Genomic DNA, 14285 nt, shown 5'->3' with positions numbered 1-14285 from the left:
TGTTTTAGATAGAAGTTTCTGTCCTGCAGGGTCCCACAGCCATTCTGTTCAAATAGACACACAGAAGTTTATATAAATTATAAACTGTTTGGCTGATGGCTCAGGCTTCTTATTGGCTACCTCTGTCTTAATTATTAACCCATTTCTAGTGATCTGTATCTCTATATGATATGGGCTTACCAGTGATGCCTAGACCTCTTGCTTCCTTTGTAATTACATGGCATCCCCTTGACTCTGCCTACTACATTTCTCTGTCCCTGTTTGGATTTCCTCCCACGTTAAATCCTGCTTGTTCATTGGTTGAAACAGCTTTATTCATCACCCAATAAGAGAAATATATATTCACAGTATACAGAAAGACATCCCCCATCAGGAAGTAAATTGGCGAGACAAGGGAAAGCCTCAGGTGATGCACATAATGGCTTATTTCTTCTGCTGGACCTGAATATCTAATAACCATAGCTATGAATTGATCATTTAAACTATCAATCTATCAATATGTTTATAGTTGTTGTTACATAATTTACTTCTCACTTTCTCCACCTGGTGGTAATAAATGTTTCAACTCATGAGCCTTTGGTAAGAAGAAGCACTTTCTATGGAAATTATAATAATTCAATTGATATGTTATTAGATTGTGTCACCAGAAACCATGTGTCAATATACCACCTAATTTACCTCTAATAAAAGGAAAATTGTAATTATAACCTTGTAATTTTAACCAAGTAACCTTGGGTTGCAAATCCATGGTAATATGTGTACTCCTTTGAGAACTGTAATATACTAATAGGATGAATTTTATTATTATTTTTACCACATTCCTTATTCTTAGCACCTTTCTTATGAGTGAGTTTAGAATCCTAGAATAGTCACTAATTTATAATTTATATTTTGCTTCTTTGAAGAGTCTTTATTTATTTTTTTTCTGACACTGGCTCTTACTAAGTCTCATACTCATTCTATGTCAGCCTAATGAGTGGATGGAGTACTGGAATTATAGACATGTGATTCCACACTTGCCTTTATATTAGATGAAATACTGGATGAAGTGGATGGATGGGCTACAATAATGTCCATGTTGGGCCCTTTGATTGGTGGCACTGGGTGGTGACTGGGAACAGCTGTGCAATCAAGCCTCTGATTCTGGCTCTTCTTATAGTAGATTGAGTTCTGCAATCATTCATTTACTCTCTTCTATTCAGTAAGAATAATTGAGTGTATATCATACAGTATACTCACTACAGAAAAACCAAACTAATCATTTGATCACTTTTTACTCACTGTAGTCCCTTGACAACAATGCTAGAATAACATCTATGATTATAATTGTAAGAGAGCAATCACCTTGAGAGCACCAATTATATCAACAATAACTGCATGATCAGGTCTGCTTGCCCAGTTCCCAAACATTGTCGGAGCGCGAGTCATCAGACTGGTTTCAGATGTGTGGGAGTCAAGGAAGCAGCCAAATGAAAGGTCACCCATAATCAAAAAATAATTCTCAGGACTCAAATGTGCAGACTTATTAATCAAATGTTTTTTTCTCTTGTTGCTTTGTTTCTCACCTTCTATTTTCCACCTAATAAATTGGTTGAAAATAAAGAGATACCGAGAGTAGTATGCAATACAAAACTGATGGAAGAAAGACTTTGGCTTAGAAAATAATGAAAAGTTAAGCTACTCCAGAAGGTTGCATGACTGGTGAGTTCCCGTTGGTGTGTGGGAGCCAGAGAGTTTCCAAATTTGAGGAAATTGTTCCTGGAAAACATGACAAGTCTTTAGAGAAAACCAATGAGGGAATGAGTATTTAGAGCCTGTTGATGAGTTTGGATCACTGGAACAGGTGGACTGAGTTAATTTGTTGTGAAAGTTTCCAGCTCAGGAGAAGCTAATGACTGATTTAAAAAATAATATACCTCTAAGGGGCTAAAGTAGATGGCAACCATCTACTCACTCTTTCTAACAGAAAAGAACCTCAAACTGAAATATTGACTGATTTTGCTTTAGACCATAGCTCTGCAAAGTCTTATTTAAGTCCTCTTATTCACATTGCCTTTGGCGCTTTTGTGTTTGATCACAGACACGTATAGGACTACAAATTCAGCAAACATCTCCATAAAAGGTCGAGTCTTAATTTGCAACCCAAGGGTTAATGAACCATTCAAAGCCCTTTCAGAAGGCACCCAAACCAAGCCTGGGGACTTGAGTTCATGCCCCCAGATCCACATGATAGAAGGAGAAAACCAAAGTCTGCAAGTTGTGCTTTGGCATCCACAGTGCAACCCAGTACATGAACCTGAAGGCATCCACATCCATATAACCCCTAACCTCATGCACACACAACAAATAGGTAAACATGCTAACCGCTAATAATTGCCTGACCTTTGTGATTATGTACACCTTCCACTACAAAAATAATGTCAAAAGTGACTGACTACAAATATAATTCCACATTTGAGAAGAAGCTAACTGAATATTTTAAATACCAATGATAACAAACAGTTATGAAATTCTAAATACTTAAATTTCCCAAGACTTCTCCTTAAGTGCACATCTACAGTTGTGTTTGGAAGTACTTGGGAAATGTGCTCCTCTCAATACCCGAGAGGTGACAGGTTGGAGAAGAAATTGGTCACTTTGGCACTGCGGTTCTGTATGCAGCTCCAGGTTGGATCTGTCCAGTCTCCCAGATGGAATCTGAACTTCCTAGAACTGAAATTTTACCAACAGAACATCCTTCATTAACACAAGATGCATCACACCTGTTCTGCAGTGGTCAATCCATAAACAAACAAAACTCACACCTGCATCTCTGTAATAAGTAAGCAGGAATGTGTCCAGGAGAACGCAAAAAATATACAATAAATGAAAGAAACAGGACACTGAAATTTTGTGTAAATTTTTACTTCCATTGTATTTACATTTGTTACTCTACTCTGTGCTGTGACAAAAGGATTTAACAAAGGCTTTGTTTCATGATACAATTTGAGGGTGTGAGATGTGTTGAAACATGCAGCTATGACTCCTCCTACACATCTGGTGTAGACCAGAAAGCAGAGATCAGAGTGATGGCAGTCACCTGGCCCCCTCTATTTTTCCCTTTTATTTACTCCTGTCCATGATATAGTAGAGTACACATTTAGAGAAGGGATTCCCTCCCCAACTAAATATCTTATGAAACATCCTCATAGATACACCAAGGAGTGTTTCTTCTAGATGATCCTAAATCCCATGGACATCACTCTACTTAACATGTTTCTTCACACTGAAATGCAAGTAAGTCTGGCAAATTCTCATATGATTGCATGTATGTAGGAGGAGTCATGCAAATTGTGAAGTAGGATATCAGACACCCTGTTTCAATTGCTTTACAACTGTCTTGCCTTATACCTAGGATGAGAATGCTTTGTGTTTAAAAGGCAAGTAACTGTGTATTCAGCAAGCATCTAACATCATCTGTGTACCCAGCAGGCTATGAAAGTATTTTTATCCATATCACATCAGGTGGATTTTTTTTATTATAATCTTTTCATAGAGAATCAACTAAAACTTTAGAAGGTGGAATACTTTCAATTAGAAAAGTTAGAGACCTGTTGATGTTTCTCAGATTAATCACATGTACAGAGTAGTCTCAAGGCCTTGTGCTTCATCTCCAGCATCAAAGATTGAAGGGCCAGAACACATCAAGTTAAAGACAAAATGTCACTAGTTCTGACCCTCATCCAGACTGGCAGAACCGTGTGGTCTTCACAGCATTCCTTGAGTTGCTTCAGGATTTATCAAGAGGTGCTCCATGCATGCTCCCATGCCAATCTGTTGGCAGTGGCGGCATCTGGCATTCTTCTCTTCCAGATCCATGATGGCTCAACTTGCCCTTGTGTACTTCTAGTGCCTGGCATGGCAGCCCTGGTATCTTTGCCAAGGGCAGCAACAGAGAACTCTCCCAGTGTTTGCAGTGAGAAGTGGTCCCAACTCTATTTAAAAGAGACTAAAGCTCTTCCAACTGGAAGCAGAAGAGATCTTGTCTTCAATTTCAATTTGCAAGACTTATACAATTTTATTTTTTTTTTCTCTTGAGTGTATTTATTGAGCTCTGCCACTGGGAGCAACTTCACAGACACATTTATGTTTATAAATAACATTGAGAACACAAAAACATTCCATAACTATTTCAATTGATGTGATTTATTTAATATTGATACAAGTAGGATGAAGTGTGACAGTAATGCTATTCTGGCACTCACACACTGATCTACAATGTGATACCATGTTCAACATTTCAGTCCTAGATGTGGGGAGCCACAGCATTCTGCCCCTTCATGCTTGTGATACACTTCTGAACCCAGCTCTCAAAGAAGTATATGTGACTTCTAATCTCTCAAATTTACTGTTGATGGTTGTGTCCTTCTCCTACTCTAGCAGACACAGAACTTAAGCCATTTTACAACCGCTATTTGTGTTAATTAGATGCCCAACTCTCCCTGATTGGCATAGAAGATTTTATTGTCCTTGTCAATACAAGTGCAAGGATGAAGGATAAATACACAGAAATTAATAGACCAAGGCCAGTAGCGGTGCTATATTTGCTAACCACAGTAGTCTACCAGCAAGGTAGTCTCCATTCAATTAGCTCCTTTAAAAGGAATGGCAGATTGCATGGTTCAAGTGACCTGTGTTCTGATTACTTCAGGCAATGCACGAGATCACTGGGAGAGTACTGATGGAGAGGCAGGCATTGTCATCAAGCTAGAACTCACTCCAGGAAGACAAATAAGGTAGAAAGCAAAGCAGAAAAGAAGAGGGTGGCAGGGAGGGAGAAATAAAGTAAGAGTGAGAGAGACAGAGATGTTCTAGAATAGCTTCTTCAAATAAACAGAGGTCTGCCTCTCCTTTTTAGTCTTTATCCTCCTGTTTCACATCTCTATTTATTCTCCTGTTTATTTCTTCCTTGTCTCTCCCAAGGTTTTACTTATGTATGACAAAATTTGTTTCCCCAGAGTAATACTACTTGCTCATAATTATCCAAAATATTTATTATCCTTGTGACTGACACAGAGAAAGTGATATCATGTAATCATGAAACTAAACTGCTTGATTCTGATGCCAAGCCTTACTATTTACACACATATATTGTATCGATGGCCCATTAACAGCATAACTGCATTAAAATAATAGGATTTCCGGTCTGTGAAAATACTTGTTTTGAGTGTGCCGTACGTATACAGAGTGCATTTTGGCCATATCTACCCTTTTCTTTTCCTCCCCGACTCTCCCCTCTGATATCATGTCATCTCCCTTATTAGGTTTTTATAATCTACAGAGTCTAATTAGTATTTCCCATATGTCCATGGGCATACAGCCATCTATTAGAACAAAGGAAACCTAGCAGGTATCACACACTTGGAGAAAACCGACTCTCATCCTCCAGCAACTACCAAAACCAACTCAGCTCATGCTGCTTACAAGACAGAGCAATCTTTGTTTCAGTTAGGTGCATAGATTAAAAAGTACTCACAGTCTTATCATTTGTATAAATACTCATGAGGCTTTGTGACACATAAAAAAATTGCAGTACTGTTATGAATATGTTTTTCCTCCTAGTCTGGCCCCACCATCATTCCAGCCCCTAAATAACACACAGAGACTTTATATTTTATATAATTCTTTTGGCCAGTTACTTGTTTCTTATCAGCTAGCTCTGTCTTAATTATTAACCCATTTCCATTCATCTAAGTACTTCCATGTGGTCTTATCTCACCGGAGAGAAGGGCTGGCTTTCTTCTCTCTCTTCTGTTGTTATTAGAGTATGCAGGGCCTAGCATTAGGTAATTACACTAATGACACTAATCTCTTTTTTTTTTTTCTTTTCTTTTTCTGAATAGCACCTTCTAGCACTATCAAAGCTTGCCATCAGGGAAGAAGATTCCTAGTCATTTTCTGATTGATTTCTTTATGTACTGTATCCAGTGTGTGAAATGTCTTCAGGAACTGGGTCTTACCCTATATTTATGCTGGACAACCAAAAAAATAATTTCAAACTAAATTGTAAAAATGTTAAATTGGCATGCCCTGGAAAGGAAGACAATGTCACTCTTAGAAGATGTTACTCTTAGAAGGCTTGGGCCCTTCAATGAAAATTGCATTATAACACACACACACACACACACACACACACACAGCGGGAGAGAGAGAGGGAGGGAGGGATGGATGGGTGGAGGAAGGGAGAAAGAAGAGAGGACCAAGACTGACTAACCTATCCAGTATTTGAACTAGATCATAAACATATGCACATAGCAACCTTAATTCTTATATGGTACAAGACTGTCAATATATTATACAGCCTGGTCACATAGCCTGTTTTCTCATTAATTGCTGGCTTGTTGGAACAGAGCTGAGTTTTGTGGTAGATGGGAATATGTGAGTTGTGAAACCTAAACAATAAAACCCTTGTTTTAACCCAATTAAGAAAACCACTCCAGAAAGTCTCAGAGCTTTCTTCAAGAACTACTTAAGGTTCAGTCAATTTCAGTCATACTGTTTATGAAGTTGTCAAACTCCATTTAGAGAAAATGTCTGTGTCATATGCATTAGTAGTCATTTGAACAGCAATTTCTAGTAAGTCTCTCATGACTTAATTCACAATATGAGACTTTGAGACAGCAGCACGAGTGAATCTCCAGTTCCTCTGTATTCAGTGGCGATCTTGAGTTACTAGGGAAGAGATGCCCATGAGACAGTGATAGGGTTTGTGAGGGTAGGCATTCTGGAGATTGCTTGTCATTCTTCTCTGAAAAATTATCAAAATTCTCTCAAAGTGCATGGAGCTGTGTTATTCAGTGTTTGACAAATTACCCAATTAAATAAGGAATGCTTCAAAAATATACCTACAAATCATGAAAATGTTACTCCAGTAAGTCAATTAGGAATTAAAACACAGAGCGTACGTTAAGGCACCATTGACATTTTAGTGGAAGAACAACACTTTTTTTTAATTATTATTTTTATAAATATAATGCCTTCATTCTCATATGAATAGACTTCTGCATCTGCTTAATGGCATTCTTTGTTCACAGTCATTACAGAGAGAATCCGACTTCATAGAGATATCTCGTGGATAAGAGGAAACCAATTCAATGGTCTTTACAGATGATAGTGGTTATTGTTTTAAGTTACATGAAGCTTCATCTGGTGACTGTTTTAAAATGCTTAATCATTATAGAAACCGTGAAGCTACATCATTGATATTTTTATTCTAATACATTAATGACATAAGTGTGTTTTCTTCTTATAATAGGCCAAGTACCTGTGCAAATCCTTCCAGGGCTTTTAAATCTGCAAGGTGTCTGTTAGGCAGGCTTCAGATCCCTACTATGCAGAATTGTAAAATGTTGATACAATTATGTTTTAAAACATCAAAAACCATATTTTATCATATCAAAAACCACCTCCTTTTTAAATTCTCCAAGTATCGGGAGGCTGTCAGGCCCACAATGACAAATGCATTCTCTTCACTGTAGTCTGATTGGTATCAATGACAGCCTTGTTAGTTGTTTTCCTTCAAATCTGTAACAGAGTTTCACTTTGTTCATTTTTCAAGAAAAAGTCTGGCAAGTATCTGTTAAGAGTAGGTTTTTCCCTGCCAGCTGGGTCCCACCACCACACCAGCCCCAAATAATATAAGAGACTCTATATTTGATATAATGCTGTAGGCCAGTTACTAGTTTCTTATCGGCTAGCTCTGTCTTAATTATTAACCTATTTATATTAATCTAAGTACTGCCATGTGGTCTCATCTTACCAGAGAGAGGGGCTGGTGTTCTTCTCTCTCGTCCTCCATCTTGAATCTCCTCCCTACTACTTCCTCTCTCCTATTCTCCTAGTCCCACCTATCTTGCTTTCCAATTGGCCAACAGTGCTTTATTAATTAACCAATAAGAGAAACATACTTATAGAATGACATCTCCCATCAAGAATCTAAATCTGAATAATTACAATTTGTCTTTCAAGTGAAAAACCATGGTCCATGAGTAAAACACACACACACACACACACACACACACACACACACACACACCAGCTCACAGTATAAACCACTTTGAAATTAATTTTCTGAAAAAAAAAAACCATCACACCAGATAGTTTGAAGCAAAACTGCCTATTGATAGTTTGCAGTTTTCACTAAAGAATATCAAGACACTTCTACTGGGATTCACACATTTAAAATAGATAATTTTCTGTGCTTCATCAAGGACCTATAAGTAAATTCTTATCTTTAAAAGATTGTACCATGGAGGCTAGCTGCCATGGTCTGTGTCTTGGGTACTTGGCTGAGCACTAATTCTTTGAAACATGATGACTCTTGAGCAGTCGATACAAATAGACCTTTAGCACAAGCTGTGCAGTGTAAGTTTTAAAATTAAATGACAATTTCAGTATTGTTATTCAATGTGTATTTATTACCAACGTTCCAATAAAAGTTCACATTGGTTAATTCATTCATATTTAATACTGGTCCAATTCTGGTAAAAGTGAATAACCACATTTGTCCAGCTCTGGAGCACACAAGAGTACAGCCGTGATATGCACTCTGCCATCTTGTTTGATCTAAAGCTTTTAGTCCAGGAATTGTTGTAACTGCAATTGTGTGGACCATTCCCTCAATGGTCTCCATCCAGCATGGATTCAGTAAAGACAGGTTCTACGAGGTGTGTGTGTGTGTGTGTGTGTGTGTGTGTGTGTGTGTGTGTGACTCCGGGTGAAAAATAGCTTATCCTGTGAGATGCTTCAATTACTTCTCAATTTGTGGTTCCTTCAGTAATATTTTTCTTTTGAAGAGGTAATGATGTGTACATGTAAATCATGTAAATATCTAGCACTCTTTTCCAGAATTTTTAAATGCCTGACTCAGATTACTAGTTACCAAACTTGATAATAAAACTACCACACAGTATTTGAGTGTCTAAGTCCCTGTAAAATATGTTTCTGACATCTATAAGGCTGGTAAAATTTTTGTCATGACCACTTTTATGTAGTTCCCATCTCTTTCCATAAGTAAGAAATCTGTTCAAAAATTATTTCTTCATTGTTTTGCCCTTTTGAACAGACTTTATACATGTGGAAGAAAAAGTGAGTTTTTTATTTTAACTTTTCTAACAAAAATATCTGTTCCCCACCAGAGGATAGATGTAGTAGAAACAATTTCTTTGGTTTTTAAGGCAAACAATTAAAATTTCTAACAACTGGATTTAATGACACAAGAGTGTGGGAAGCGATCAAGAGCAGGGTCAGCTATGGGCTCTGTGGCCCCATGAGGGATGGATCTGTTGTGATCATAGGACAATGGGAAGTAACTCCCATGGCTTCATTTATATTTTTAAATTTAATCTAGATTGCTTTGTGGAGAACACGTTTTGGAGACATCAAGAGAGTAGAATGTTGGTTAATGTGTTCAGCTTTACTGTGCAGCTACATAATAACTTTTGTCTGCCCCAAATAACCTTGAGCAATCAGTCACTTATTACTCTTAAATCCAATTTAGGCTGCTTCAAATGTGCTTTTGATTGTTTTGTTTTGGATCATAGGAGGAATTTATAATTATAGTATTCCAAACAGAACTGCAACACAATTTTTTTCCAAAAGTATTTTGAGCCATCACTCCTATCACTGTTAATACAAAGACAAAAATAAATTTTCATTTCCCAGTTCTGGCATTAATATCAACCTGATGCGGCAAGACTTATAAAAATGATAGATGTTTCCCTTCAAACTGGAAGATATAACATTAACTTAATTTCCCTCAATATTATAGAGACAGCTGTGTGCGCATCTGAAACTTCCTAATCATAAAAGGCAGTAATGTGCATTTTTTAAGGGATATATTTAAGCAGAGGCCAAATAGCACAAATGGCATAAGAAAAATCTAGAGACTCAAAGTGGGCACTCTTAGTTTTAGATGTAAATATTTTTTTGGTGTTTCTTCTGAGGATTAAATCCATGGTTTTAACCCTGTCAAACAAATTTCTTTGAATGAGCTGTGCCCTACAATGATAAGCTTGATTTAGTTATAGTTATTAATTTTTTGAGATGAGGAATGACTATATAGCCCTAGAACTTGCACAGACCAAGACGTCCTTGAACTTAGAGGCATTTCCCACCCTCTGATGTAGAATGTTGTGGAAGACCACAGTCTATTTCAAAGCTTGACTTTCCCAGAAAATATGCATGACTCTATTCCATACCAGTGGACTGCTTAACGGTGAAAGCATTAGTAACTTTACATAAAATTTAGCTGTTTTATTACACACATCAGACATTTAACATATATTTATTGGAAGAATACTGAGATGCCCATTGATGCTTAAGGAAGAAAGAAAAACAAAACATTACTGATGAGTAATTTAATAAATGATACACACCACACACACATATACATACACACATATACGTCTTCTTTGTTTATTTTCCAATGAAATTAAATATAGATATTTTCTTTGTCCCATAAAACTAAAAGGATAATTTTCAAATATTTCTAGGAAAATGGTCTCTAGGTTAAAATATTTTGTTTTTGTTGATTCTATGTATATACATAAATTCTAGTAGTGTTTATAATAAACTGAGTGAAAATAGTTTATGCAGTTGGGAATACCATGGTTAATGCTACGTCTCTCACTGGCAAGAGAACCAGTTTACAACAATATTTAACTGCAAGAAAGCAAACAACGAAACTGAACACAAGCCTGCACATGCACATTTAGTATACTCACCTACTAGGGAACAGGATGAGGTGCACCTAGACATAGACGTTACATAAACTCACATGATCTTAATATGTATACCTAATTATGGATGTGCAGAATTAAGATTCAGAGACTCAGAACAGGTTATGTGAGGTTTATTCTTGAAGAAGTCACCTACACGAGAAGCCGATGACCCTCAAGTTCCCACTCCAATGATCCACACCCAGGCTGCTCTCAGTGACAGGAACCAAGAGAGAGGGAGAGAGAGAGAGACCCCAGACCTAGCCTTCCCCCACCTTTTGTAGAAAACCAGTAGTAATGTATGGCTATATTGGCATACACTTGAAATCCATAATTTGATACTGCCATGTACTTACTGTTTTATCGTCTAAATTCTCCGAATGTATAACCAAGCTACTTCCTGGATAATTTGACGGAATGTTACTCAATATAACAGCAAGGACTATATGCAGAATAAAACTAATTGTCTCTTTCTCAATTTTTAAGATCCTGACTTTAAGGACCTTGGAGTTTTGAAACCATTGCCAGGTTGGTAAAACAGAGATTTGCTAATGTCCAGAGGTCTTTGTTTTCTGTGATGAAGTATACTTTGGGTTTATTATTCAAGCTCCGTTTTTGTGTGTGTTTGGCATTTTATTGTTTAGCGTGTGAGTTTGAAATGGGCGGTCCTGAAGGAATCGTGGAGTCCATACAAATTCTGAAGGAAGGCAAAGCTTCTGCCAGTGAAGCCGTGGATTGCAAGTGGTACATCAGAGCCCCGCCACGATCCAAGGTCAGTCTCAAGGGTGAAACCCACGCACAGCTGTGGATGTGAGAAACATCTTGCTCCCACATTATCTGGTAGCGCTGGGGCATGTGCCAAGCATGCCATGGGTGAGCAGTATCCCGTGTTCTGAACTGAGACTTGTATCCGCCTGTTTAAGGTAACTTTCCAGCATGGGATCTGGTTAACAGATTGTACATGTGAGTGAATCAAGTCTACCTCTCCGGAACCTAGATCCCAGTGTCAGGCTGGAGTCCTTGTTAGGAAAGATGTAAACGAGAACCCTCACTGTCAGCAGTTTTAAATTAAAGGCATGTCTGCAGAAGTGAGCAGGGTCCATGAAATCATATATATCTAGCATGTGAAGTAAAGGAGCCTAGGAGAGCTCACTCACATGCCTCTGGATAGTTCTTTTTTTGTTTTTTGCTTTTTTTTTTTTTTTTTTTTTTTTTTTTTTTTTTTTTTTTTTTTTTTGTTTTTTCCTGTAATTGGTATGGCAAATTTGCAGGTTATATTACCAAGTCCTGTCTTTCAGTCACAAGCACTCCATACCTATTGTTGACCACCCCATTTTTTGAGTGCTAGAATTACACTATAATATTTTAAATCTTATATGCATCAGTGACTGTAACGTTGGTCAGATTCAGATGCAGGCAAACACTCTGAAAACATGTTTTAGGACAGTGAAGAGTGCATTCATCCTCACAGGTCTGCCTCAAAGGAACTGCCCTATCAGTACATAATACTTTCATTTTATTATTTTTTTATTCTCCTTCCCACATATACAGTAGAGCTATAATATGACTGATTTATACTATTTATTGAAGAAAATTAATTTCTTGTTTAATTAATTGGTTTAGTGACCCTGTAAAAGCCCAGAGCATTATTATCCATTACTGAAAGTACACTGGAGGGGAAGATGGATGGAAAGATGGATTTCATTTGTAGAATGATTATCTTGAAAATATGTGGACCTAGGTTTGATTCCTAGAGCCAACATAAAGAAAATTTGATGCAGTGGTGAGAACTCACATTTCCAGAGCTGGGGGATAAAAGACAGATTCCCGGGATTTAAGATACAGCTATCCTGGCCTACTTGGTGGGTTCCAGGCCAGTGAGAGACCTTGCCTCCAAAAATATTATGACTGAAGCATGATAAACAACTTCAAAAGCTGACCTCTAGACCTCTGGCTTCCATACAGCAATGCACATGTGTGTGGGTGCTCTGAGACACACATGCAACATTACACACATGCACACACACACACACACACACACACACACACACACACACACACACAGATAACACTCTAGACTCATCCTTCAGCTTTTCTTTATTTAGTACTTACACATATATGTAAAGAAACCATTCAAGCAATAGGATTGGACCCCTGAGCTACTAATAAGGAAAGTGTAAAAGGAAAGACTATGTAAGACTACTACACAGAGGTGGCCAAGGTCTCAGCAGAATGCCATGAGAAACAGCACCATGGAAAGTGGACAGGAGGGGAGGTGCTGAAGACATCAGGGGAGCGCACCTGAGACTTCACATGCAGAGAAGGCAGCAAAACTTTCAGAAGGTAAAGCAGTTGATTGAGATGTAATTAGGTGATGGGTGTGGAGGGAGGCAGGTCCATAAGCTCTGGAGCTCTGTGGGTCTTCCCAGAGAATGGGGACTATACCCCAAGCGCTTAGTGATATCATCAAAGGCAAGAATAAAGGGGATATGACTGGATTTGCATTTTTGAAATAGATCATTATGTGGGGGGAAAAAGTAAGTGGGTTAACAGGAACACATGCCTAAGTAGGGAGAAGACAATGAGTCTAGGACTGAACTGTGTTCTAGTGACCAGTTAAATATTAGGATAGATGGATACCAGAGAATTTTGGGGGTGAGATATTCGGGTTGAGGAAAAACATAGTCTTTTTGCCTTTGTTTTTTTTTTTTAATCTGGGGGGGAGTTGGCCCTTCAAAAAGTAGTTTGGCCTTTCTACACACACACACACACACACACACACACACACACACACACACACACACACACACATCTTGCCCTTTTCTTCAAACAGGTAGCCACAGAGCTTTAGAAATGATAAAAGAGTGGCCCTACTCACAGCTCCTATAGTTACATGTTTGTCTGTGTGGGAGCAAATCTTTATAAAGTTTATCACTTTATAACAATTTGGATACTGCTTTTTCTTTTTCTTCTATTTCTTTGTAAATTAAAATGAATTTGACACCTGATACTAACAGCATAAACCCCTGAGACTCCCGAGCCTCTGCTCAGTTGGGAGGTTAAGGTAAGATGGCTGCCATTTCAGTACAGGATTGGCTTAGATTACAGAGAGTGAGCTAGATTGCACAATTTAGGGAGACCCTATCTCAAAATGAAAAGTTAAAAAAAAAAAAAAAAAAAGACATGAATACAGCTTGGCGACAAAGCACTTGTCTAGCTTCGGTTCAAATCTCTATATTCAAAGCAATTTTTTTATATAACTACTTGGTATTTGTCATATAAAGTGATAAACACTCTCCTGATGACCAGAGAGCTAAATTTGTCTTATGTAGGATTTGCAGATCCTCAAGAAAGTGCTTGTTTTTTCTTCACCGTTATGAATGAAAATCTTTTATTAAAAGCCAACTTTTACAAACAGGAACTGTAAGCATGGCACCTTGCTGTCTTTAATGGCACCTTGTCACTTCAGTGTTACAGTGGAGTGTAAACACTCGCCTCCTTCTTCCAGCTGGCAAGTAATCTGTCTTT

At 37.8% G+C, this 14285-nt stretch overlaps 1 protein-coding gene across 1 annotated transcript in view; it reads left to right on the top strand.

Annotated features, from left to right (window-relative positions):
• Neto1 (neuropilin and tolloid like 1) overlaps positions 1 to 14285 on the top strand; it is a 104026-nt gene that overhangs the window by 53936 nt on the left and 35805 nt on the right. Inside the window, exons 5-6 of the mRNA XM_051202082.1 lie at positions 11244 to 11285; positions 11402 to 11529. Of these exons, the coding sequence (XP_051058039.1) occupies positions 11244 to 11285; positions 11402 to 11529 (170 nt within the window). The remainder of the gene's footprint in view (positions 1 to 11243; positions 11286 to 11401; positions 11530 to 14285) is intronic.

Source organism: Phodopus roborovskii, unplaced genomic scaffold (assembly GCF_943737965.1).
Source record: "Phodopus roborovskii unplaced genomic scaffold, PHOROB, whole genome shotgun sequence".
NCBI classification, from domain to species: domain Eukaryota; kingdom Metazoa; phylum Chordata; class Mammalia; order Rodentia; family Cricetidae; genus Phodopus; species Phodopus roborovskii.
This window is presented reverse-complemented; position numbering and strand designations above follow the sequence as displayed.